At 37.6% G+C, this 23991-nt stretch overlaps 2 protein-coding genes across 3 annotated transcripts; both read right to left on the bottom strand.

The window, feature by feature from the left end:
• LOC18766531 (O-acyltransferase WSD1) lies at positions 11005 to 13802 on the bottom strand. Of its 2 annotated transcripts, none has more exons than XM_020569572.1 (6): positions 12779 to 13802; positions 12039 to 12111; positions 11861 to 11928; positions 11545 to 11760; positions 11370 to 11468; positions 11005 to 11251 (listed from the first exon to the last, which is right to left on the bottom strand). In XM_020569572.1, exons 1-6 carry the CDS (start codon positions 13664 to 13666, stop codon positions 11111 to 11113), a joined length of 1485 nt encoding a protein of 494 aa, XP_020425161.1. In that variant the 5' UTR covers positions 13667 to 13802; the 3' UTR covers positions 11005 to 11110. The 2 variants fall into 2 exon arrangements, with proteins under 2 accessions (XP_020425161.1, XP_020425160.1); XM_020569571.1 differs by having other exon boundaries at positions 11006 to 11251; positions 11331 to 11468; positions 12779 to 13801.
• LOC18767087 (O-acyltransferase WSD1) lies at positions 13916 to 17567 on the bottom strand. The gene is made up of 6 exons (XM_020569573.1): positions 16711 to 17567; positions 16509 to 16581; positions 14883 to 14950; positions 14537 to 14758; positions 14306 to 14443; positions 13916 to 14228 (listed from the first exon to the last, which is right to left on the bottom strand). Exons 1-6 carry the CDS (start codon positions 17479 to 17481, stop codon positions 14067 to 14069), a joined length of 1434 nt encoding a protein of 477 aa, XP_020425162.1. The 5' UTR covers positions 17482 to 17567; the 3' UTR covers positions 13916 to 14066.

The following is a 23991-nucleotide window of genomic DNA, read 5'->3' as shown; positions in this document are numbered from 1 at the left end:
AATTGAAATGTTTAGTGTTTGATTCATCACTGCTTTCCTATTGCCAAACTGGGGATTTAAGGATTACAAACTATTATGCAGAGTTTTGTTTATTGGCTTATGCCATAAAATTGAGAATGTGATGAACTAGAGACAATTTTATGGCTTCAAGTTCTCCGATTCTTCCTCTTTGCAAATCCCCTCTTCTTCTGATATGTTAGTGTTTTGTGGGCTATGGGTATTTGCTACTTCTTTGTTGATTGATTATGGACCTTATGATTGTGTGTTTCTTTACAGGTGGACAAGGGTAAGGTTCCACTACCCTTTGTTGATTATTGCCTCAAACCAATAGTCAAAAGTGATGGCTATTGACAAGTTGCAATGTGAATGCATTAATTGGCTTTTACAATAGTCAAAAGTGATTGACAAGTTGCAATGGGAATGCATTAATTAGCTTTCACAAATGGTGGTAGGCTATTGTTGACTTGCCTAACCTTTGGCTTCTTTGAGAAGCCCCTTCCTTTGGCTATAAATTGGAAGCAAATGGTTTCATTTGTAGAATCCAACCAAGTGTTGAGTAGAAGAGAAAAATAGCAAGAAAGGCATTTTGCCAAAGAGAGAAACAAATTCTCTCTAGTTGTTCTTTGCTTTGTATCATTGTTTTCTCTTCCTTTGTGAGTGAAGGAGGTTGGGTGTATTTGGGTCTTTGGGAAATTGAGTGGTAAACACTATTGTATATCCCCATTGATTATAGTGGAATACTCCGTCGTCTCCAAACTGGATGTAGGCAATTGCCGAACCAGTATAAATCTTGGTGTTCTTCTTGTTGTAATTTTCTGTTCAATTTTTTTCCTGCCAGTAGTTGTTTATTTTTCACTCACAGTTGGTTGACGCTTCCGCACAACAAGTGGTATCAGAGCTCCAGTTTTCGACTGGGGTCTCGTAGGAGTGAAAAATTTGCTGGTGCTACAGTACTGTGAACAGTACCGTGAATAGTGCTCTGCTACAGTCCGTGAATAGTACCAGGCAGATTTGATGGCTGGAGAAAAAGACGAAGTTTTGAAGGAGAAGGAGTCGGCATCGTCGTCGTCGGCACCTACATCCAATTGCCACTACAAGGTTAGAGGTTGATAAATTCAATGGCTCTAATAATTTTGGTATGTTGCAATGTGAAGTTATGGATGTGTTGTATCAACAAGAGCTGGATATGGTTATGGAGGATAAACCCGAAGATATTGATGACAAGCAGTGGACGCGAATTAATCTCCATGCTTGTGCCACTATTCGATCATTCCTTGATAAAGAGTTGAAATACCCGTATATGAAGGAAACTTCTGCTAAGAAGTTATGGATGAAATTGGAGGAGAAGTATATGACCAAGAGCGCAGAAAATCGGCTCTTCTTGAAGAAACGACTCTTCCGATTTCAATATCGTTTAGGTATTTCTATGCATGAACACCTTAATGATTATAATAAAATACTGGCTGATTTAGCAAATCTTGATGTGATAATTCCTGACGAGGATAAGACACTATGTTTGTTAAATTCATTGCCTGATGATTATGATCATTTGACAACTACTTTGTTGTATGGAAAATCCGAGGTGAAACTGGATGAGGTGTCTGCGGCATTGGTGAATCATGAGTGTCGTAAAAAGGAACAGAAGACTCAAAATTCACAAACCGAGGCACTCGTTGCAAGGGGTCGAACAGAGGAAAGAAAATCTGGGAAGCGGGGAAAATCTCGTTCAAAGTCACAAGGGAAGTTTCCTGCTAAAGATGAATGTGCCTTTTGTCGCCAAAAGGGTCATTGGAAGAAAGACTGCCCCAAATTGAAGAACAAAGAGAAGGAGAAAGCCGGTTCTGAAGCAAATGTTGCAAAATCTGGAGATGTTGATTTCGAGTTTGCTTTGGCTAGTTCATCTGCTGATGGTCACTCAACTGAGTGGATTTTGGATTCAGGTTGCACCTATCATATGTGTCCCATTCGGGAATGGTTTTCTAGCTTCGAAGAGCTGGATGATGGAGTTGTTTTGATGGGCAATAATAATGCCTGCAAAACACAAGGGATAGGCAAAATCTGTTTGAAGATACATGATGGAACAGTCAGAGAATTGAGTGATGTCCGGTATGTACCGGATATGAAGAAGAATCTCATCTCATTGGGCGCTTTGGAATCCAAAGGTCTCAAGATCACCATGGAGGGTGGAGTTCTTAAAGCTGTGTACGGGGCACTGGTGGTGATGAAAGGTACAAGACGAAATAACTTGTATTTCTTACAGGGAAGTACAGTTATTGGTAGAGCAGCTGTCACCGAAGCTGCTGACGCAAATAGCACAGACACCACAAGGTTATGGCATATGCATCTTGGGCATGCTGGTGAAAAAGCGTTGCAAGGATTGGTGAAGCAAGGCTTATTGAAAGGTGCGAAGGCATGCAAATTGGAATTCTGTGAACATTGTGGGCTGGGTAAGCAAACTAGAGTGAAATTTGGCACTGCTATTCACCACACTAAGGGCATTCTAGATTATGTTCACACTGATGTTTGGGGACCTTCCAAGAATGCATCTTGGGGAGGTAGCCATTATTTTGTCTCCTTTGTCGATGACTTCTCTAGAAGAATATGGGTGTACACCATGAAGCGTAAAGATGAAGTCTTGAAGATATTCCTGAAGTGGAAAAAGATGATTGAAACGCAAAGCGGTTGAAAGATCAAGACTCTCAGATCAGACAATAGTGGTGAATATAAGTCTGATCCTTTCTTGAAAGTTTGTCAAGATGAGGGTATTGTGAGGCACTTCACGGTTAGGGAGACACCGCAACAGAATGGGGTGGCAGAGCGCATGAACCGTACTTTGCTTGAGAAAGTTCAGTGTATGTTGTCTAATGCTGGTTTAGGCAAGGCGTTTTGGGCTGAGGCGATTACTTATGCAAGCCATCTCATTAATCGGTTGCCTGCTGCTGCGAATGAAGGCAAAACGCCCATGGAGGTATGGTCTGGTAAACCTTGTACTGATTACAAGTATTTACTCATATTTGGTTGTCCTGCTTACTATCATGTCAGGGAAAGCAAGTTAGATCTAAGAGCAAAGAAAGCTCTATTTATGGGATTTAGCACTGGCGTGAAGGGATACCGACTTTGGTGTCCAGATGAGAAGAAATTTGTTGTAAGCAGAGATGTGACTTTTAATGAGGCTACTATGGTAAATCAGAACAAGCATGAAGGTGAAATTGAAGCAACTAAGACCATGAGTAGTTCAAAGCAGGTGGAGTTACTGAAAACTCCAGTTGTTCCAGTAAGGTCTGATACTACAGACACTAGTCTTACAGTTGATTATGATGATGAGGACAACGATGATGAAGAGGAGGCACCTACCCAAGAGCCTCCACAGCAACAAGATTCTATTGCAACCAGAAGATCGAGAAGGGAAATTCGAAAGCCTGCTCGGTTTACTGATATTGTGGCATATGCACTTCCCGTTATTGAAGATGATATTCCATCCGCCTACAAAGAAGCTGTCAGAAGTTCAGAGAGCTTGGAGTGGAAGAAATCTATGGATGAGGAGATGAAGTCTCTTCATAAAAATGAGACTTGGAAGCTGGTTCAGTTACCAAAGGGGAAGAAAGCAATTGGTTGCAAATGAGTTTATGCCAAAAAGATGGAATCTTTGGGAAAAGACAATGTAAGATTTAAAGCCAGATTGGTAGCTAAAGGCTATGCTCAGAAGGAAGGCATTGACTACAATGAGGTATTTTCTCCTGTAGTAAAACATTCCTCTATTCGTATTCTGTTGGCTTTGGTTGCACAGTTTGACCTTGAGTTGGCTCAACTTGATGTCAAGACTGCATTCTTACATGGTGATTTGGAGGAAGAAATTTATATGTCTCAGCCAGAAGGTTTTAAAGTTGCTGGAAAAGAAAATTGGGTTTGCAAATTGCAAAAATCATTGTACGGCTTGAAGCAGTCTCCAAGACAATGGTACAAGCGATTTGATAGGTTTATGATCGGGTATAAATACACAAGGAGTCATTATGACCATTGTGTATACTTTCGCAAACTACAAGATGGAACCTTCATCTATCTGCTTTTATATGTTGATGATATGCTTATAGCATGTAAAAGCAAAGTGGAGATTGAAAGGTTGAAGACTCAACTGAGTAATGAATTTGAGATGAAGGACCTGGGAGAAGCTCGGAAGATACTGGGTATGGAAATTGAAAGAGACAGAGCGAAGGGCAAGATTAGTCTGTGTCAAAAGCAGTATTTGAAGAAGGTACTACAACGTTTTGGGATGAATGAAAATTCAAAGCCGGTTAGTACACCTCTTGCCCCTCATTTCAAACTTAGTGCTTCTATGTCTCCTAAAACTGGTGAAGAGAGTCATTACATGGCTCAAATTCCATATGCAAGTGCTGTTGGTAGTTTGATGTATGCTATGGTGTGTATAAGGCCTGATATTTCACAAGCTGTTAGTATTGTCAGTAGATATATGCATAATCCAGGAAAAGGGCATTGGCAAGCTGAGAAATGGATTCTGCGGTATATTCTGGGTACTGTAGGTGTTGGTTTATTGTTTCAGCAAGATAAAGTTACTGGTCAATGTGTTGTTGGATATGTGGATTCTGATTACGCAGGAGATTTGGACAAGCGTAGGTCCACTACAGGTTTTGTATTCAATATGCTGGAGGTCCAGTGAGTTGGAGGACGATTCTGCAATCTACAGTTGCTTTGTCGACTACTGAGGCAGAATACATGGCGGTAACAGAAGCTATAAAGGAAGCCATCTGGCTTAAAGGGTTGCTTGATGACTTGGGGGTCCAACAAGACCATGTGGATGTTCATTGTGACAGTCAGAGTGCTATTTATTTAGCAAAGAATCAAGTTCATCATGCACGTACAAAACACATTGACGTAAGGTTCCATTTTGTTCGTGAGATTATTGAAGAAGGAGATATTCTTCTTCAGAAGATTGGGACTGCTGACAATCCTGCGGATATGTTGACAAAGCCAGTTTCGTTGCTCAAGTTTAAGCACTGCTTAGACTTAATTGGCATTTGTAAAATTTGTTGATTGCCCCATAGGGGATTGGGAGACGACTATTGGGAGTTCTACTTCGAGGGTTTGAGCCAAGGTGGAGATTGTTGATTATTGCCTCAAACCAATAGTCAAAAGTGATGGCTATTGACAAGTTGCAATGTGAATGCATTAATTGGCTTTTACAATAGTCAAAAGTGATTGACAAGTTGCAATGGGAATGCATTAATTAGCTTTCACAAATGGTGGTAGGCTATTGTTGACTTGCCTAACCTTTGGCTTCTTTGAGAAGCCACTTCCTTTGGCTTCTTTGAGAAGCCACTTCCTTTGGCTATAAATTGGAAGCAAATGGTTTCATTTGTAGAATCCAACCAAGTGTTGAGTAGAAGAGAAAAATAGCAAGAAAGGCATTTTGCCAAAGAGAGAAACAAATTCTCTCTAGTTGTTCTTTGCTTTGTATCATTGTTTTCTCTTCCTTTATGAGTGAAGGAGGTTGGGTGTATTTGGGTCTTTGAGAAATTGATTGGTAAACACTATTGTATATCCCCATTGATTATAGTGGAATACTCCGTCGTCTCCAAACTGGATGTAGGCAATTGCCGAACCAGTATAAATCTTGGTGTTCTTCTTGTTGTAATTTTTTGTTCAATTTTTTTCCTGCCAGTAGTTGTTTATTTTTCACTCACAGTTGGTTGACGCTTCCGCACAACACCCTTCACATTGAAAGATCAGAATGGAAAAACTGTGAGCTTCTCCAAGTTCAAAGGAAAGCCTGTGGTTCTCTATTTCTTCCCTGCCGTGCTGATGAGACCCCAGGGAGCAGCAAACAGGTTCAAAATCATGACATTGTTGCATGTTCTAATTCTCCCATTCGTTAAGTGGTAGGGGCAGCCTGAAATGTTCATTTCCTTACTTAAAGCATGATATCTTTTCAGTCAGCTTATCCTAGATTGGTTTTTGCCCAATAATTTTTGCTCTCCGGAAAAAAAAAAAAAAACACTATGATCTGATTATTGTTGTAAGTTTTCATTTGTTATGATATGCAAATTCAGATTGGAGCTGACAGAGATAAAGACTGTATCTTTAATTAGTGCAGACACTGACAAATTGATGCTCCCTTAGGCTTGTGATTTCATAGATTCTTATGAGAAGTCTAAATGGTCTGGCACTCAACTTGTGCTCAGTCCGTTGCCTATGTCGCACAGAAGAGCTGGCTTGTTCAATGTTTCTTTGTTCTGCCACTCAGCTTCTTAAAAGTCTGTTGTAATTTGATGGTAAATTCATGGTGGTTAATTCTCCATACAGAGGCCAAAACAGTGTTTTAGATGAAAAATTACTTCATGTTACAACTGAACAAGTTTGCATGTTGAATACGTAACAAAATTTTTTAAAAATAAATTTATTTTAGTTGAAGTAGTTTGTGATTTAACAATTTAGTCTATATCTTATGAACATAATGAAGGTGGGATTGGCAGAATAAGAAATGCTCTTCTTTTTCCATTGAAAACGAAGTTTCTAGTGCAGAGATTTTGCTAAAGGCATAGGTAAATAAAATCTACATCTTTGTTGGCTGAAAATTGTTCGAGTGCAGAGGTGTAAATTGCTGCAAATTTAGAATTCATGCTGGAGATGGAAATCTACATCTTTGTTTACATCCCCATAAGCGGACCAGGGCATGTACGTCAGGAGAAATTATACACTAGTTCGGTAGTACAGATGACGTGGTACTATAGACTAATAGTTTTCTGACACCTGGCCAAACATTGACATGTCGACATAAATGCACTTTTAACATTAAGGCAACCGTACTACAATACTAGTCTATACTATATAAAAATGAAGATGGCTCGTACTCTTGTTTCTCATTTCCTTAAGATAAGCTTGGTTTGGCACAATGGTGATGGTTCAGTCAACAATTGAGGGGTGGAGGTGGATCAAAACTAGGGGTGGGTACGGTCCGGATTGGTTTGGTTTTACTCTCAAATCACAGCTGAACCAATAAGAAAATATCGGTTCGGTTTGGTTCGGATTAGCCTAAAATCATAATGGAAACCGAACCAATCCAAATCACTTGTAATCGGTTTGGTTCGGATTGGTTCGGCCGGTTTTTGCCTAACACAAAACCATGCATTTTTCAACCTGCTCTTACATTATAATGCTAACATTTTGCCATTATATCATTCCATTCCATTTCATCAAAGGCTAATACAACATCATTCCATTTATTCAATGGTTGTCCAATGTCTAGCATGCATCTAAGTTCACAATTTCCATCAAAATAAACATATACAAAATTTGCATTAACCAATTGTAACATTAAATTTACTCATTGCATTCATCACAATACAAACAAATGAAAAGCTTTTATCACAGAGAGGTAAATACTTTTATCACAGAGGTGGAGTTTGAATGCGTATGAAATTATGAAATGGACCCATTAATTAAGAAAGATAGAGTAAGAAGAGCCACACAACACAAAGAGCAAACACACATAGTAGAGATAGAAAGAGAGGGAAATACAAGCACACACAAATAACTGGGATATGCAAATTAGAAGATCAAAACGTGCACCAACATTCAGATACGCGGACTCACAAAACGCACACAAACCTTGCCACATGTAAACTAAATTAAATAAATAATAAATTGATTTATAATCGGTCCGGTTCGGTTTAGGACAGTTTTTAAAACTCTCAAACCACAGCTGAACCAAACCAAACCGGTTCAGTTCGGTTTTTCAAAATGTTGACTTTTTCTTTGGTCAAAACCAAACCAAACCAAACTAATCCAATATAATCGGTTCGGCCGGATTGACCGGATCGGCCGGATTGATGCCCACCCCTAATCAAAACGAACCATGCACATCTCTAGGTTTTAATTTCAGTTTTGTTAGCTTCATATACCTTCATGACGCATGACGCATTACGTATGTCTCTCCATGTACATAATACATGTTGCATGTAGGAATAATGTTAGGGTAAATTACTCAAATAGTCCTCAAATTTGTACGCGATTTACATTTTGGTCCTTAAATTAAATTATTAGTTCAAATGATACATAAACTCTATTTTAATCGTCCATTTGATCCAACCGTTACATTTTCTGTTAAATGTAACCAAATTTTAAGGATAAATACGACTTTTCATAATTAACAAATAAAATAGGGTTAAAATAAATACAAAATTAGAAAATAATTGAAGAAAAATAGAAAAAAAAAATAAAGAGACCCAAACCACCCTCCCTTCGATTTCTTCTCCCCAATTCCATACAGACCTCTCCAATTACTGTGTTTGTAAAATAAAAAAAAATGGCTTGTCAATGGCCTTCAACCATTCAGCCCAACAATTAATGTCCAAATTTCCGATGTGATACGACAGACGACGCCGAAATTTCCGATGGTCCCCAACTTTTTGTTCGCGGTGATTCTCTATTGCCTCACAACGATGTTGACGACATTCCGGGTGGGCTTCTTGTTTCTGAGGGTGCATTCATGCCCCCTGAAACTCCACAGCCTTTGAATGATGTGATGGACAAGAAAGGTGAAGGTTCTGTGGTAATTGAAGTGGGTCTTGCTGGGATTCACCAGTGTGTGCCATCTGTTGCTCATATGGGTCTATTGTCTGATGCTCCACCAGATCAATGGGCGAAAGAAGTTGCTGAAATTCTAGTGCAAAGTCTTGTTTCTGTCTATGGAGATTCATTCAAGATTGAAGCACTTGGTGTTTTTGCTCCATTTGTGGCACATGAGTCCAGAGGACTACATGCTTTCCACCCGTTTGTTGAAATGCAACACTCAGGGGCGTTATGCCATGGTAATGCAATTCTTGGTTTTGATCTTAGCTACTATATGGGCATTCGCGACAAAGGTGGTGGATTTGAAGTTCGATTTAGGGTCCATGATTATGGTTGTGTTAATAATTTTGAGTTGTTCTACCATATGGGAATTCGTGACAAAGGGGGAGGCTTCATAGGTTGAATTGTATTGTGTTTTGAGTAATAAAAATAGTATATTCTCCCTGTATATTTGGGTTAAGGTCGAACAGGGTTCTAACACTTGGAGGGTGAGAAATTGACAGTGGCTGTGATTTTGGGAGGTGGGGTTGGCGGGTGATGAGGTGGGGAGGAGGGTGGTGGGTGGTTGTCTCTCAACAACAAAGGGAAATCAAGGGGGAGGGGGAGAGGGTCTGGGTGGTTGTTGAGTTGGGGTTCTAGGTAGTTGGGAGGGGGTTTGTGGAAGATTTTTTCTTTTCTTTTTCTGTAGTTGCTGGCGTGGGTGGAGGGTGGGAAGGAGCTTGGGTTTTAGGTTCATGGGGCCTGGGATGGAGGGTGGTTGTTGGATGGGTTTGGGTGGAGAGTGGTTGTGGGATGGGTTTGGGGGTTGGAGCTTGAGGGTGGTGGCTATGAGGGAATGGAGAGAGAGAAGAGAGAGAGAGAGAGAGAGAGAGAGAGAGTGTGTGTGTGTGTTTATTTATTTATTAGTAATTATTTATTTTTAACATACGAAATGACCAATTTGCCCTTATATTTAACAACAACATTGACAGAATGTAACGGTTTGGATCAAATGGGCGATTAAAATAGAGTTTATGTACCATTTGGACTAATAATTTAATTTATGGATCAAAATATAAATCACGTATAAGTTTGAGGATCATTTGAGTAATTTACCCATAATGTTCACTTGATATACATTATTGACTTATTTTCTAATAGCTTAAGCTTAGTTGTTGTCTAACAGCTATTCTCAGAAATTTTGAGTTTTCTACGTGGAGCATTGTGGGGTGTAATTATTGTCTAACATCTTTTTTTTGTGTAGATATGAGCTTAACCAAATTGGGAACAAAGGAAGTGCTCAACACTATGCACCCGAGTTCAAAAATTTTATCCAATCCAACGACTGTCCATTTTTTTGCTAAAAAAAATTGAAAATCTTTGTACAAAATATCAAGAAATTTTGGAAATTTTTTTCCTATAAATACCTACAAATATTATTCACTTTCCACACCAAATCTTCATACAAATTCATCTCCTTTCAATATTTTTCACTTTCCACACCAAATTTCTTACTACAAAATTTTATTTGTGTAAAAATACAAATGGCCTCTTCCATCGAAGCCGGAGAGTCATGGATAAACGTTCGAAGTGGTCAAAATCTTGGTGACGAGGTAAAAAAAAAAAAACCATTTTATTCAATTTAATGTCATTTAAAAAAAAAAATTCTTGCATTTTCAAATTTTTTTTTAAATAGATTATTCCAGTTAAAACAAAAAAAAGGAAAACCATTACACATGGCTTCTCAAGTGAACAATGCCCACAGTCGGTTCCAGTGGTGCGTTCCATGTTGGAAATAATGGTATTATTACGTCATCCGAAAGAAAATACTCCCCCACGTCGTAATCCGATGGAACTTGTTAGAAATATGCTCTTAAAGCCAATTAATTATGTAATAGTTAGAGTTAAGGACATCTATGATAAAAGGACATATTATGTTATCAATGGGTAAGAAAAGTTGTTTTATACATTAAATCATCTTATCTGAAATTTGATAGAGAATTTTATAAAAATTGTGACACGTGACAACCAAAAATCTTATCAAAATTAATGGTTTAAGTATGAAAAATAGAAAATAAAATAAAGTGAATAGTAATTGCCCTTGCCCTTGCCCTTGCTCTTTAAGGTAGAAACAAAAAAGGCAAGAGCTACCACTATTCACATGAATAGTGACAAACATTGCATTACCTTTGCCTTGCCCTTGCTATTTAGGTTAGAAGTGCTCTTATGGGCAAAAAGGCATCTATTCAAAAAAGATGTGACTGAAAAATATTAACAAATGTGTCTTTTGTTATTACAACAATAAATCAAGAAGTGCAATATTTCAATTATTATGAAACAATGCAACTTTTCACACAAAGTATTATTATTTTAAATAATATTTTATTTTTCTTCTATTAAGAACATGACTATTCTCAATTGATACATACTCATTTATAAAAGTCATGTACTTAAAAGTCACGAATCCCACAATTTAATTTCCATTCAATTATTAAAAAAATTAAAATAAATATTATAATTTTCTAACAAATCAATCATTTGTTTCTCAATGGGCTGCTTCCTTCATATCAATCAATGCCTCCTCAAAGCACTTCGCAAGAAAATCCGGGTCAGGAATGATATCTTTGGCAACCAAAATTTGCATGTCTGCTCTTTCCACGTAGCTCACCATATGCATTGTAAGTGCCTGCATGTACGAATCAGCAAAAACCTTCAAACCCTAAATTGACAATTTATAAACTTTAAAGTGAATATCTGGGGTATACATGGGGCAGGCTAGATGTATTCACTCTGAGGTAAGTTACCGGGTTTCCTCCAACTGCAATTTCTTCTTGTGGGCCAAGTATATTTGAGATAGCAAAGCTAGTGTTGCAGACAATCCTGTAAAGAAGCCATGTAGCAATCTGCAGTTCATTGGAAAAAAAAAATTTGTAAATGTATTCTTTTCTTGTTTGAAAACTGCATTTTGATGATCCTCACCTCTGCTCCCAAATAGGTCATTAAAAAACACCCAATTTTGTATGAGAAAAGAGCCTCCAGAGACTGTTTCTTGCGGTCCATAATCACCTTAGCTCTCCTCAAATACTCCAGGGGTTCAGTTCCAGAACTTTTTTTATAATAAATAGGTAGGAGAAACGTGCTGAATTTGTTACCCCAACTCGATCGAGAGTTGCTTTTCATCAAATCTGTTAGTTCCTGATCAGATTGTTGATTCCATAAGGAAAACAAAAACAACCCATTGAAATGCATATATCGCACAAACAAAAATTATGCAAGTTTAGAATTTACAGCAGACCTGCAATCTAGGTTGCTCTCTCAAATTTGCCATAGCTATCCCTGTAATTCGAAGCCCCTCGGGCAAAGCTGGTGAGAAGAACAACTGGGTTTAACAAACTTTTGGTTATGGTGATTGAATGCCATTGATATCTGTTTCAAATGGGAAGCAAAAGTGCATATCAGCAATTTCTAATTACCATTTGGTGTTCGGTGATCCAGGTATCTTGATAGCCCTGCTGAAACCACCCCCACAAGAACATCATTGATGGTCTGCAGCCTTGTGGCATAGAATTTTCAGTCAATGTTAAAATTTGGTATTTAGCTTGCTGGTTTTAGTGACAGATTTACAGAACAAAATAAAACCTTTTGTAAGCAACGTATGCAGAGGAGAGAAAAACTCAGAGAGAATGAGAATGTTTCAGTCTATTTTTTTTCATCTATTGCATCAGAGCCAAAAACACACTATATGCATGACACAAGCTGTCAAAAAAAACAGATCCTAAAAACTACGACACAAGGACTCATCTCCAGCCATTCAAGGTCATTGGAGGCTATGATTCTTACACCTAGGCTAGAAATCGTTACAGCAGAAAGGACTAAGACAGCTAAGAATGACTGCTGTAGAGTTTCTCAAAATAGTAAGAAAACTAGCCGTTGGACATATCCTATAACAGCTATTACTATAAGAGGAAAGTTCTTCAGCTCCTTCGATTCTTCATCCTCTTCACTGTCAATCTGCAGGATTGACATCTACAGCTTGATTCAAGACTAGTATGCAGCTTAACTCTCAACAGTCAAAACCCTTTTCTTTTTTCTAAAGAAAAATCATTTGAAAAAAATAAAATAAAATAGGATTTTTGTTATTTGAACAACTCCAGAAAAGGAACCAACCAAACCCAATATACAAGAAAAACAGAAGAATTAGCAAATCAATTACCGCATTTGGAACAGCTTTCTTGACGAGCTTCATGTCCTGAAGCTTAAACCGAGCGGTGGCCAGCTTCCTAGGCCAGAGCTCAACTCCATCGCCGCCACTTATCTCTGTTTTTCTGTCACAAACCCACAAGCTCCTCAACGCAAACTCCACCGCAAAAATCAAGCTGAACCAAACCATACCCACAAACCCAATCAACAAAACCCACCAGCCCTTTTCACCATTCACTCTGTTTCTCTTCTTCCCGGCAGAGCCCAAAACCGGAAGCTTTTCTTCTTCTTCAGCTCCCTTGAAACTCGCCGAGAACAGAGACATGAGCGAAGTCCCATCTCCCAGAGCGTGGTGGATGCGGAAGACCCCGCAGTTGTGGGCCATGAGGAGGTGGAATTCCCACAGGGGTTTGTCGGCGCTGAGGCCAGAGCTGGTGGAGAGGTCGGCCAAGTAGGCATTGACCGCGGCCTCGTGGTCAAAGTTTGATGCAGCCGTGACGGGGTTGTGGACGACGATGACGTGGTGGTCGAGGTCGACGTGGGAGCTCCTGTGCCATTGCTTGAGGCCTCGGGGGCCGCGGACCATGAGGCTGGAGAATCTGGGGTGGGAGAGAAGGAGGGAGGTTTTGAGGTGGGATTTAATGGCGGCGATGTCAATGGGGTTTTTGAAGCCCATGGCGCAGTGGATTATTTGGTCCATTTGGGGTTGGAAGAAGAACCCACCAATTGGGGTTATGGGCTCGGCGGAGGACTTGTCAGCTGCCGACGACCCCAAGAAACACAGACGGAGAGATGAAGAAGAAGAAGAAGAAGAAGGGTCGTTGGCTCTGGTTTCCTTGCTCTCTCCCATGTGGCTCTCCATGTTTCTGTGGTCTTTGCTGGCCTTGTGGTTTTGATACATGGTGGAGTTATTGGGTTGTTGTGCTTTCGTTATAGATTATATATGCAGAATTATTGTATCAAAAGGGAACTAAAATTTAGATTATCACCACCCCTTTCCTTACAGTCTATCTTTATCATTGTCTCATTAATGGCAATAAGAGAAGCAAATGATTAGGATGAAATTCTGGGCAATTTTCTTTTATTTAGTTAGCAAATTGACGGGTCTCTAGACCGAGTGATGGTAGAGAGACTACATTTATGTGCCAAATTGTGTACCACGTCTCTAATAGAGTGGAGATGACATTTATTAATTATTCATTTGAATGTCAATTAAGAAGTAAAAAGAGCATGAAGGTTTTAAAATAAAAATATATATTATTACATGATGTGACTCATTATCCATTACTTGTGGTTCTTGGTTAATTGCTTATGGTTGCATTGCGGCTGGCTGCTTCCTTCATATCAAGCAAGGCCTCCTCAAAGCAGTTTGCGAGAAATGCCGGGTCAGGGATGATATCTTTGGCCACCGAAATTTGCATGTCTACTTTTCCAGCATAGCTCACCAAGTGCATTGTGAGCGCCTGCATTTACCAATCAGCAAAAACGTTCAGACATAAATTATAAACTAGAAAAAATTGTCTTGTTTTGAGGGCAGTACATGTGGACCGGTAGTTGAATTCACTCTCAGATAAGTTACTGTGTTGCCTGCGGCTGTAATTTCCTCTTCTGGGCCAATAATATTTGAGATAGTAAAGCTTGTATTGCAAATGATATTGTTATTAAGCCAGGCAGTAACCTGCATGCAGTAACAAAGGTAAAAAATTTCAATATTCAAATTGGAAGGTGAACTTAACCTGCATGCATTTTTTTATATCCTGAATTTGATCACCTTTGCTCCCAAGTAGGGCATTGTAGAAAGTACAGTTTTGTATGAGAAATAAGCCTGTAGAGATTGTTTCCTCCTATCAATCATCACCTTAGCTCTCTTCAGATACGCCAGAGGATCATCAGGGCCGTTGCTTTTATGATAATAAATAGGTAGGAGAATCATGCCGAACTTGTTACCCCAACCTAGTCCTGGTGAATTGTTTTTCATCATATCGGATAGTTCCTGATCATCAGTTTCGTTTCAGTTCCATCCAACGACCACGAGTTGAAATTAATTTCGATCATTTCATGAGAAAAATAAAGAGAGAATTAATTAACAAGCCATAGGGTTGCAAGTTACAACAAACCTGCAATCCAAGTTGCTCTCTTAGATTTACCATTGCTAGCCCTGTAATTTGAAGCCCCTCGGGCAAAGCTGAATCATGACAAAAACAATTGGCTTTAGTTAATTTAGCTATCTCATCTTAGGAGTGATCATTTTTTCACTACTCCAACCCATTACAAATTTTGTTACCTCGCATAAAAACGAATATGACATGCTACGGTAATTAACTTACACAAAATGAGAAAGTATTTATGCATATATGTAGACTGTGACTAATTAGTATTGAACCCCTTCATAATATTGTGACTTATATTTGATAGGGGTGTATGTCGGTTAGAAATCAATACAATTTAGTTAATCCACATATGATCCAATATAAATTGAATTGTGATTTTTTCAATCCAATCCAATCATATTAGATGTTAAAATCCAATCTGATCCGATCCAATTCATATTGGATTGGATTGAATTGGATAATCGGTTTTGATAATAGAAAAAGACAATAGTGATACATATTAAATATTTATCCTTATATAATCAAACATATTAATAGACACAAATGTAAAATATAAATGAAATATTAGAGAGAATTGTTTTGATTATATAATATATTAAACATAACTCCATTAGAGAGATTTTTTTTTTTCCAAACTCTAGCCTCTCTCTCCCTCTGTGAGTCCTAAATGAAAATTCCATAGAGGGGGGAGGAGGAAGAAGCGTCACTGCCCTCCTCCCCCTCTTCTCTTCTCGTCTTTTCCTTTTAGGTTCGTGAATAAGTCCACTGGGGCAGTTTGAATAAAAAACCTCTTGTGGTGGTTTCTTCTAAGCTATGGTTAGATTGAAGTTCCCCATCACTCCTTTTAGTCTATGTTCTCAATCAAATCCTACTCCCAAAACCCGCTCCCTAACGCCGCTCATGTTCTTTAAATTTGATTTTACATCGTCTTTGACGGAGGTTGCTAAAAATCACCCAATTGTTCTTTGGCAAAGTTATTGTTTTCGTTTATTTGTTCGCTCTTATGCGCAGGTAGATTGCTGAAAATCATATTTTCTTCAGATCTGTTACGGATGCGGTGGTGGGTGTGGCCGCGACGGCGTTTTTTCAAGTGGTGGTGGTAGGGTTTGTTTAGACTCATAGGTTGATTTAGGGTTTTGGTTATGTTGGGTTTCTGGGCTTTGTTTGGGCTTATGGCTAATTGTGGTGATGTGGGCTATTAGTTTTAGTGCGGCTTTTGTCTGCGTTAGTTTTGCTTTTAGCAAGTTAGTTTGTTGCCCTTTTGGAATTGGTATTTTATATGTCTTGTTGATGTCTTTGATTTTTCGTAATGTTGAAGTTTATCTAATGAAGTTTCTATTTGATTTTTTTTATTTTTAAAAAAACGACAAATACCTACAGTAGCAAAATAAGCATAACACTAACTAGATTGGATCAGATTTGATTTGATTGGATTCTGATAAGTAAATCCATTATCCAATCCAATCATGTCAGTTTTGAAAATTACGGATCCAATCCAATCAGCCAAATCTTCAAAACTAATTAAAATTGAATCAGATTAAAATGAATTGATCGATTTGTACGAATTGGATTGAATCTTATACACTCCTAATATTTGATTTGCACGGGAAGTATCAAAACTCTTTTAATTACCATTTGGTGTTCGGTGTTCCAGATATCTTGAAAGTCCCGATGAAAGCACACCAAAAAGAACATCGTTGATTGTCTGCATGGTGGGAGAAAACTTATAATTAAAACCTCCTTTTTGAAAAATAAAATATAAAAAGATTTCTCATGCAAATTCAAAAACAAAATATTAATTAGAAGCAACGCATATATATAAAAATCAAATTACCGCATTTGGAACAGCTTTCTTGACGAGCTTCATGTCCTGAAGCCTAAACCGAGCAGTGGCCAACTTCCTAGGCCACAGCTGAACCCCATCGCCACCACTGATCTCTGTTTTGCTGTCACAAACCCACAAGCTCCTCATCACAAACTCCACCACAAACACCAAGTTGAACCACACCATACTCAAAAACCCTATCAACAAAACCCACCAACCCTTTCCAATACTACTATCCACTCTTTTCTTGCCCCTAGTCTTCCCATAAGCCAAAGTTGGGAGCTTTTCTTCGTTGTTGGCTCTCCTACAATCGGCCAAGAACAGATACATAAGAGAAACCCCGTCCCCCAAAGCATGGTGGAGTCGAAACACGCAGCAGTTGTGAGCCATGAGAAGGTGCACTTCCCACAAGGGTTTGTCAGTGCTTAGCCCAGGGCTGGTGGAGAGATCAGCCAAGTAGTCGTTGACAGCGGTTTCATGGTCAACAGGCTGTGATGCGGTAGAGACGGGGTTGTGGAGGATGATGATGTGGCGGTCGAGGTCAATGTGGGTTGCTTTTTGCCAGTGCTCGACGCCGTGGGAGTCGCGGACCACGAGGCTTGAGAATCTGGGGTGGGAGAGGAGGAGGGAGGTTTTGAGGCGGTACTTGATGGCATCTATATCTATAGGGTTCTTGAAGCCGATGGCGCAGTGTACTACTAGGTTCCATTTGGGATGGAGGAAGAGACGGCCTGTTGGAGACAAGGGCTGCTCTGCAGAGTCATCATCAAAGGAACCCATGAGAGACAGAGAGAGGGATATGGTGGAAGAGTTGTCTGTGTTGGTGCAAGTTGTGATTGCCTTCTTGGAGTATTCAATTTTATAGTAACATTATGTCACATTGTGATATAATGTTCTTTAGATTCGTAAAAGATATTATAAAAATATATATTTATATAATTTATAGATAAATTAATAATTTTTTAAATGACTTGAGATTAATATTTTAACCTTATCCTTATATTGTTATAAAGATTCATATATAATTGTTATATTATAGGAGGGTGTATCCAATTCATACTTATAAAGACTTTTTTTAAGTGAGTGACTTTCATAGAGATGACAAATTCTTAAATACTTTCATAGAGTTGATAAAAGTCACTAGTAAATTAGCAAGACTTTTGCTCTTAACAATTAGTCTTAAAAGTATAGAAAAGTCATTTATTTAATAAGCTTTTTAAAAGTCATTAACTTTTTGGATACCACCAAATTTTTAAATACTTTTTAAAAGTCATAACTGAATACCACCAAACTTTTAAATACATTTTAAAAGTCACAATTGAATACTACTAGACTTTTATATACTCTTTAAAAGTCTAAATTGAATACCTCCAAACTTTTAAACTCTATAGAAGTCATTAAAAGTTTGAATTGGATACACCCCCCTAAGTATACCTAAGTGAGTGTCCCGATCTCTTGGACCACAAGAGTCCAAGAGATTGTGGTCACCCACCGTTGGATATTAATCCAATGGTTCAAAAAAGTTTTTTAAAAGGAGTGCAAGAGTGAGTGAACCGTTGAATTTACATCCAACGGTGAGTGACCACAAATCTCTTGGACCCCTGTAGTCCAAGAGATCAGGACTGTATATACTTAATAGGGAGTATATAAGTATATGTTTTAATAAGTATATATTAATTAATAAAATCCAAATAAAATTTACAAATTTTAATTTTAATTTTATTTAAAAAAATATAAATTAATAACAAAATTAATATTTTTTTATATACAAAATAAAAATGTGGGATCCATGGAGCAATTACTTAGAAGTACATTTTGTGCAACAGCTCCTCCTATCGGTATATTTTCCACATTAATAGGAGTACGTCTGATTTTTCTGATAGTCGCCAATTAAAAGGAAATATTTTCTCAATGATCATGAGCAAGTGCATAAATATACTCCCGAAAGATAAGTGGGTATAGGAAGTCATGTTGCTGATATCTATATAGTTCTAAATATCCTTGAAATTCGAGCCATAGAATTTCTCATGACACAAGGTACTTATTAGATCTAATAAGTACATTAGATCTAATAGAATTATTTTGCTGTATCCAGCCTAATTAATAGTCAAAGGGCGGAATTAGGAATTTATCTGGGTGAGTTAGCTAAAATTATACATTAGTATAAACCACGCTAGTTATAAACAAAAGAAAAAAATGGAATTAGAGCCTTATTATTCGTGAAAGGAAGAATTTCTTTTAGAAAAATGGTTCTCTTTTGGAGACAAATTAATAAAAATAAAATAAAATTAGAGAGTTAGAACTAAGGACTTTACTATTATTGTGGGTTATTGATGTTGGGACAGTCTTTGACACCATATACAAATGTGAAAAACCTCTAACTATGCATGCGTATTAGTGTTGCCAATATATGAAATTGTGTATTTTTATTTATTTTTAGGTTAAGATAGTGCTTATATAGATTTGAATTTTTTTTTTCCACCAAAAACATCACTGAGCCACAGCCCACCAGAGTCCACATAGTGGTTCCGCCCATGGTAATAGTTTAGTTTGGCACGGGGGATATGATTGTACGCTTTCTTAAGGGCAATCAATTATGGTTCTTTTCTAAGCAATGCAATATTGCACCCAAAAAAAGGGAATAATTTTGGCACAACTACACAAAGTCAAGCTTAGACTATGCGGCTATGCCTATCTGTAGGAAGAAAAATGAGCTGACTCTAAATTAGGGATGGTGGAAGAGTTGTTTGTGTTGGTGCAAGTTGTGATTGCCTCACTGGTCTTTTAGGGAAGGAAAAGTCTTGGATTATTGAATTTTGGTGGCAGAGTTGTTTATAGTAACATCTTGACATTATGATATAATTTTCTCATTGTTGATATAGTTGCTCATTACATAACAAAGTTGACTTGGCAATAGTTTAGTTTAGCATGAGGGATATGATTGTGCTCTTTCTTAAAAGCCAGGTCTGAAATATCGATGGTATCGAAAATATTGATAGTTCAAAAACACGAAAATTTCAATGGAAATATTATGATATTATCGAGATCGATAAAAATTGAATAAAAACCACGGATATTATAAGAAAAACTTGAAAATTTTTATTGAAACTTTGGAGGATGTTTATCTAGTTATCTATTACTTTATCATAAAAACTTGGAAGGAAATTCATTATATGATGGGTTTAACTTATTTAAGTTAATTATATATAGCGAGTTGACAAATACTGTGAGTGTAGAAAATATGTAGTAATTAATGATAGAAGATTTAACATACCATAATTATTTATTTATAATGATTTACTACAATATTTTACACTTTATACATTGCATGGTAAAATACTTGAGTGACTATGAGGTTCAAAAAATTTCAGTATCTTCAGCATCTCTATTTGTAGAGTAAGTGTATTGTGGGTAGTCATCAAATGATAAATCCCCAAAATAGTTTTTCCATGTAATTGTTAACATGCCACCCATATGGATCCGAGATTGATTGATGTTGTCCATAAGCAATTTGAAGATTGGGTCTCGGATTCTTTCCATGAGCCGCTCAATTCCATCCCAAAAAAAACAAAAGGTCAAAGACCCACATTCTCGCATGAAAATCTAATTCTTGAAAAAACAGTTCAAAACAAAACAATATAAATATACATATTTTAGCATATTATCACAAAACATAAGCAACATGGTGGTTAAGGTGTTGGAGGAGTGAAATGGTAAGGGTTTGAATCCCCTATGTGTGTGCGCTTTGAGTTTTCTTTTTCTTTTTTTCCATTACATCAATATTTTCGATATTTTAGCGATATTTTGATAAAATATTGCTGAAGTGTGAGCGAAATTATCGACATCGATATTTTTCGATATTATCGATATTTATACGATATGTGTATGGATACGTTCCAAAATATCTGTGATCCGAACAAATGATAACATTCTCGATATTTCATCGATATTATCGATATTTTAGACTATGTTTAATAGCAGTGAATTATCGTTTTTTTTTAAAGGTAATAATGTACCCCAAAAAAAAGGGAACTACGTACAACTTTACACCCTTCACCTTACACAAAGTCAAGCTTATGCCTATCTCAACTATCTCATCCATTGCAATTAGAGGAGTGGGGAAGAAAAATGGGCCGACTCTAAGACAACCTAAGTTCCATGAGAGAGAGAGAGAGAGAGAGAGAGAGAGTTGTTTGTGTTGGTGCAAATTGTAATTGGCTCCTTTTTCTTTTTTTTTTTTGGTTTTTTTTTTTTTTAAGAAAGGGAAGGTTTGGAGTATTTAATAATTTTAATTTTATACACCATGTGACTTTGGAATATAATTTTTTCATTGTTGATGTAATGGAGTTGCTCATCATATAATAAAATTTACTTTAAATTCGCAATAGTTTAGTTTGGCATGAGATATATGATTGTCCCGAGTAGATATAACAATGGATTGTCTTAAGGGATATCAAATCCATTCAATTGGCAACTGATTGTTCAGTAGCTCTTCAAAAAAGGAAAAAAGAAAAGCAAAAGGATATGATTGTTCTATTTTTCAAGGGCAAGAATTATGGCACCAATTTACGATTTGTGGTTTCTTCTAAATTACAAGTAATATTTTAACAAGAAAATACAATATTTGTATTTTCAATTTTATGTGTTTATCATATAGATACTACTTGCATCCTTAGCCGTAAACATAATGGATTGCATCCTTATCCGTAAACATAATGGAGTGATCGAGAGGAAATTCAATTCTAAACTCAACTTGGACAGAGATAAAATATGGGGACAATCAATTCATTGTGGAGGCCCGTTAGAGGTTGGCAGTATGGCTATCACTCTCAATATTCTCCACACCTAAATTTTATGGCCTACTTTGGTCCCTAAATTATTTTTTGTCCAAGCTCCTTCAATCTTTTGGAAGTGCATTTATTTATGAGTGGCGATTTCCTATAAGGAAGATATAGGTATTTATTTAATAAAGACAAATAGTAATTTTGGTTAAGAAAGAGGTAGGTATGTAACATAAATTTAGACTTACATTTCAACCAAATCACTCGAACTCAAGCCTCTAGTTTACATCAAGAGCTCCTTGCCCCTCATTTTCTTGCAATTGTGTATAGACCCAATTCAGACCCATTGCTCACATTAACCTCATTTAACCTATGTACTATTATTGTGTGAATATTACTTATGTTTCACATTCTAACTAATTGATTTGATTTTATGCAACCTTTTTATTTTCAATTTTTATGAAATTAAGTTTTTGGGTAGGATGGGACTTCAAAAGATGGGGACATTAGAAAAATGGCCCTTGTAAACAATAGCAATGTGTTTTACGTGCGATCACTTTTATCTGATAGAAGCGATATTTGGGGTTGGGGAATTTCAACATAGGACCTCAAGTGCAGAGATAAATACTCTTAATCACTTGAGCTATAAGTACCTTACACATTCAACCACTTTTTGTTAGTTATATTAAGGGAAGTCACCATTTGTCTTCAATAAGGACACTTGCGATTGTTTAGGTATCAACTTGGGACTAAACTCAAAAAGTTCATGGTGCAAATTTGTAATAAACTCATTAAATTTTTTGTTGTGTGTCGAGATTAAATTTGTGGGTGTGTGAATAGGTTTGTCACATTCTGGGATCGGCTCCGCCGTAGCACGATATTATCTTTTTGGGGCCCCCTCTTTGCCTTCACGATTTTGTTTCTGAACACTCACGAGCAACTTCCCAGTAGGTCACCCATCCAGGGATTGCTCTAGCCCTAACTTGCTTAACTTCGGAGTTTCCATGACTCTGAAGCTAGTGAGCTCCCAAAAGGCATCGTGCTAGATGGAGGTGGGCATGTACATATAAGGCACATCACCCCCTCTCTGTTGGTTGATGTGGGATATTACAATCCACCCCCTTAGGGGCTCGACATCCTCGTCGGCACACTCGCACCACACTGCAAAATGACTCTGATACCAAATTGTCACATCCCGGAATCAGCTCCGCTGTAGCACGATATTATCCCTTTATGCCCCCTTCTCTACCCTCACGGTTTTGTTTATGGGAACTCACGAGCAACTTCTTAGTGGGTCACCCATCCTGGGATTGCTCTAGCCAAACTCGCTTAACTTCAGAGTTCTCATGACTCCGAAGCCAGTGAGCTCCCAAAAGACCTCGTGCTAGATGGAGATGGGCATATACATCTAAGGCACATCACCCCCTCTCCGTTGGTCGATGTTGGATGTTACAAGGTTCCCCGTTAACATTTGAGCTCGTAGAAGCCCATCAAGCCCGCTTCATTTAGCCCAACATTTTTCCTATCAATACCCCAAGACCATCATATAAAAACCCTCACTTACGCTCACTTACACCACTTCTACTAGGGCTAGGGTTTTTCATTTGGCTATTTATATAGCACAATCCAAACCCTAGCAATGGCGGCTCCTGCAATAGAGTCAGTGCAGTGCTTCGGCTGCAAGAAAACCATAGTGACCCTGACCTACTACAAGCATGGCGAGGCCTGATCAAGATCAATGGCTGCCCAATCGAGCTCATCGAGCCGGAGGGATATGATTGTGATATAACATCACATGACATTATGATATAATTTTCTCATTGTTGATATAGTTGCTCATTGCATAACAAAGTTGACTTGGCAATAGTTTAGTTTAGCATGAGGGATATGATTGTGCAAGTTGTGATTGCCTCGTTGGCTTTTTTTAAGAAAGGGAAGGTTTTGGAGTATTGAATTTTATACACCACGTGACATTGCAATGTAATTTTTGTAATGGAGTTGCTTATCGCATATTACACAAAGTCAAGCTTAGACAATGCCCATCTCAATTATCTCATTCATTGTAATTAGAGACGTAGGAAGCCAAATGAGATGACTTCTAAATTTAGAATAATTTCCCATGCTATTGATCGTCCTACCAAAATAGAGAGAAAAGAATAGTTATCTTTTGTCGGGCCTTCTGTTTAGCAAAAAGTTTGTATTGAACGTGGTAGAGTTTGGGTTAATAACTTGCTTTGTTTGAACATGTCGTATATAATTAGACCAAAAAAGAAAATGTCGTATATAATTAGACCAAAAAAAAGAACATGTCGTATAGAAAGCAAAATGATTGTGTGAAAAGGGAACTATATTTTGGATATGCCTGCCCATCTTGATCATTGTCTCATTAATCGCAATCAGTGAAGTGAGAAAGAAGATTGGGATGAAATCTGGGCAATTTTCTTGGATTTAGTTAGCAAATTGATGAGTCCTTAGACAGAGTGACCTTATTAGAGAGATCACATTATTT

Source organism: Prunus persica, chromosome G8 (assembly GCF_000346465.2).
Source record: "Prunus persica cultivar Lovell chromosome G8, Prunus_persica_NCBIv2, whole genome shotgun sequence".
NCBI classification, from domain to species: domain Eukaryota; kingdom Viridiplantae; phylum Streptophyta; class Magnoliopsida; order Rosales; family Rosaceae; genus Prunus; species Prunus persica.
Note: the sequence above shows the minus strand (reverse complement) of the source record. Positions and strands in the feature narration are given on the sequence as shown.

Coding starts and splice junctions, on each gene's coding strand:
- LOC18767087 (XM_020569573.1), bottom strand. CDS start 17,481: ATGGGTTCCTTTGATGATGACTCTGCAGAGCAGCCCTTGTCTCCAACA. Junction 16,582..16,710: donor AGAAAGCTGTTCCAAATGCG/GTAATTTGATTT, acceptor CCCACCATGCAG/ACAATCAACGATGTTCTTTT. Junction 14,229..14,305: donor ATTCAACTACCGGTCCACAT/GTACTGCCCTCA, acceptor TGGTAAATGCAG/GCGCTCACAATGCACTTGGT.
- LOC18766531 (XM_020569571.1), bottom strand. CDS start 13,666: ATGTATCAAAACCACAAGGCCAGCAAAGACCACAGAAACATGGAGAGC. Junction 12,112..12,778: donor AGAAAGCTGTTCCAAATGCG/GTAATTGATTTG, acceptor ACAAGGCTGCAG/ACCATCAATGATGTTCTTGT. Junction 11,252..11,330: donor ATACATCTAGCCTGCCCCAT/GTATACCCCAGA, acceptor TCGTACATGCAG/GCACTTACAATGCATATGGT.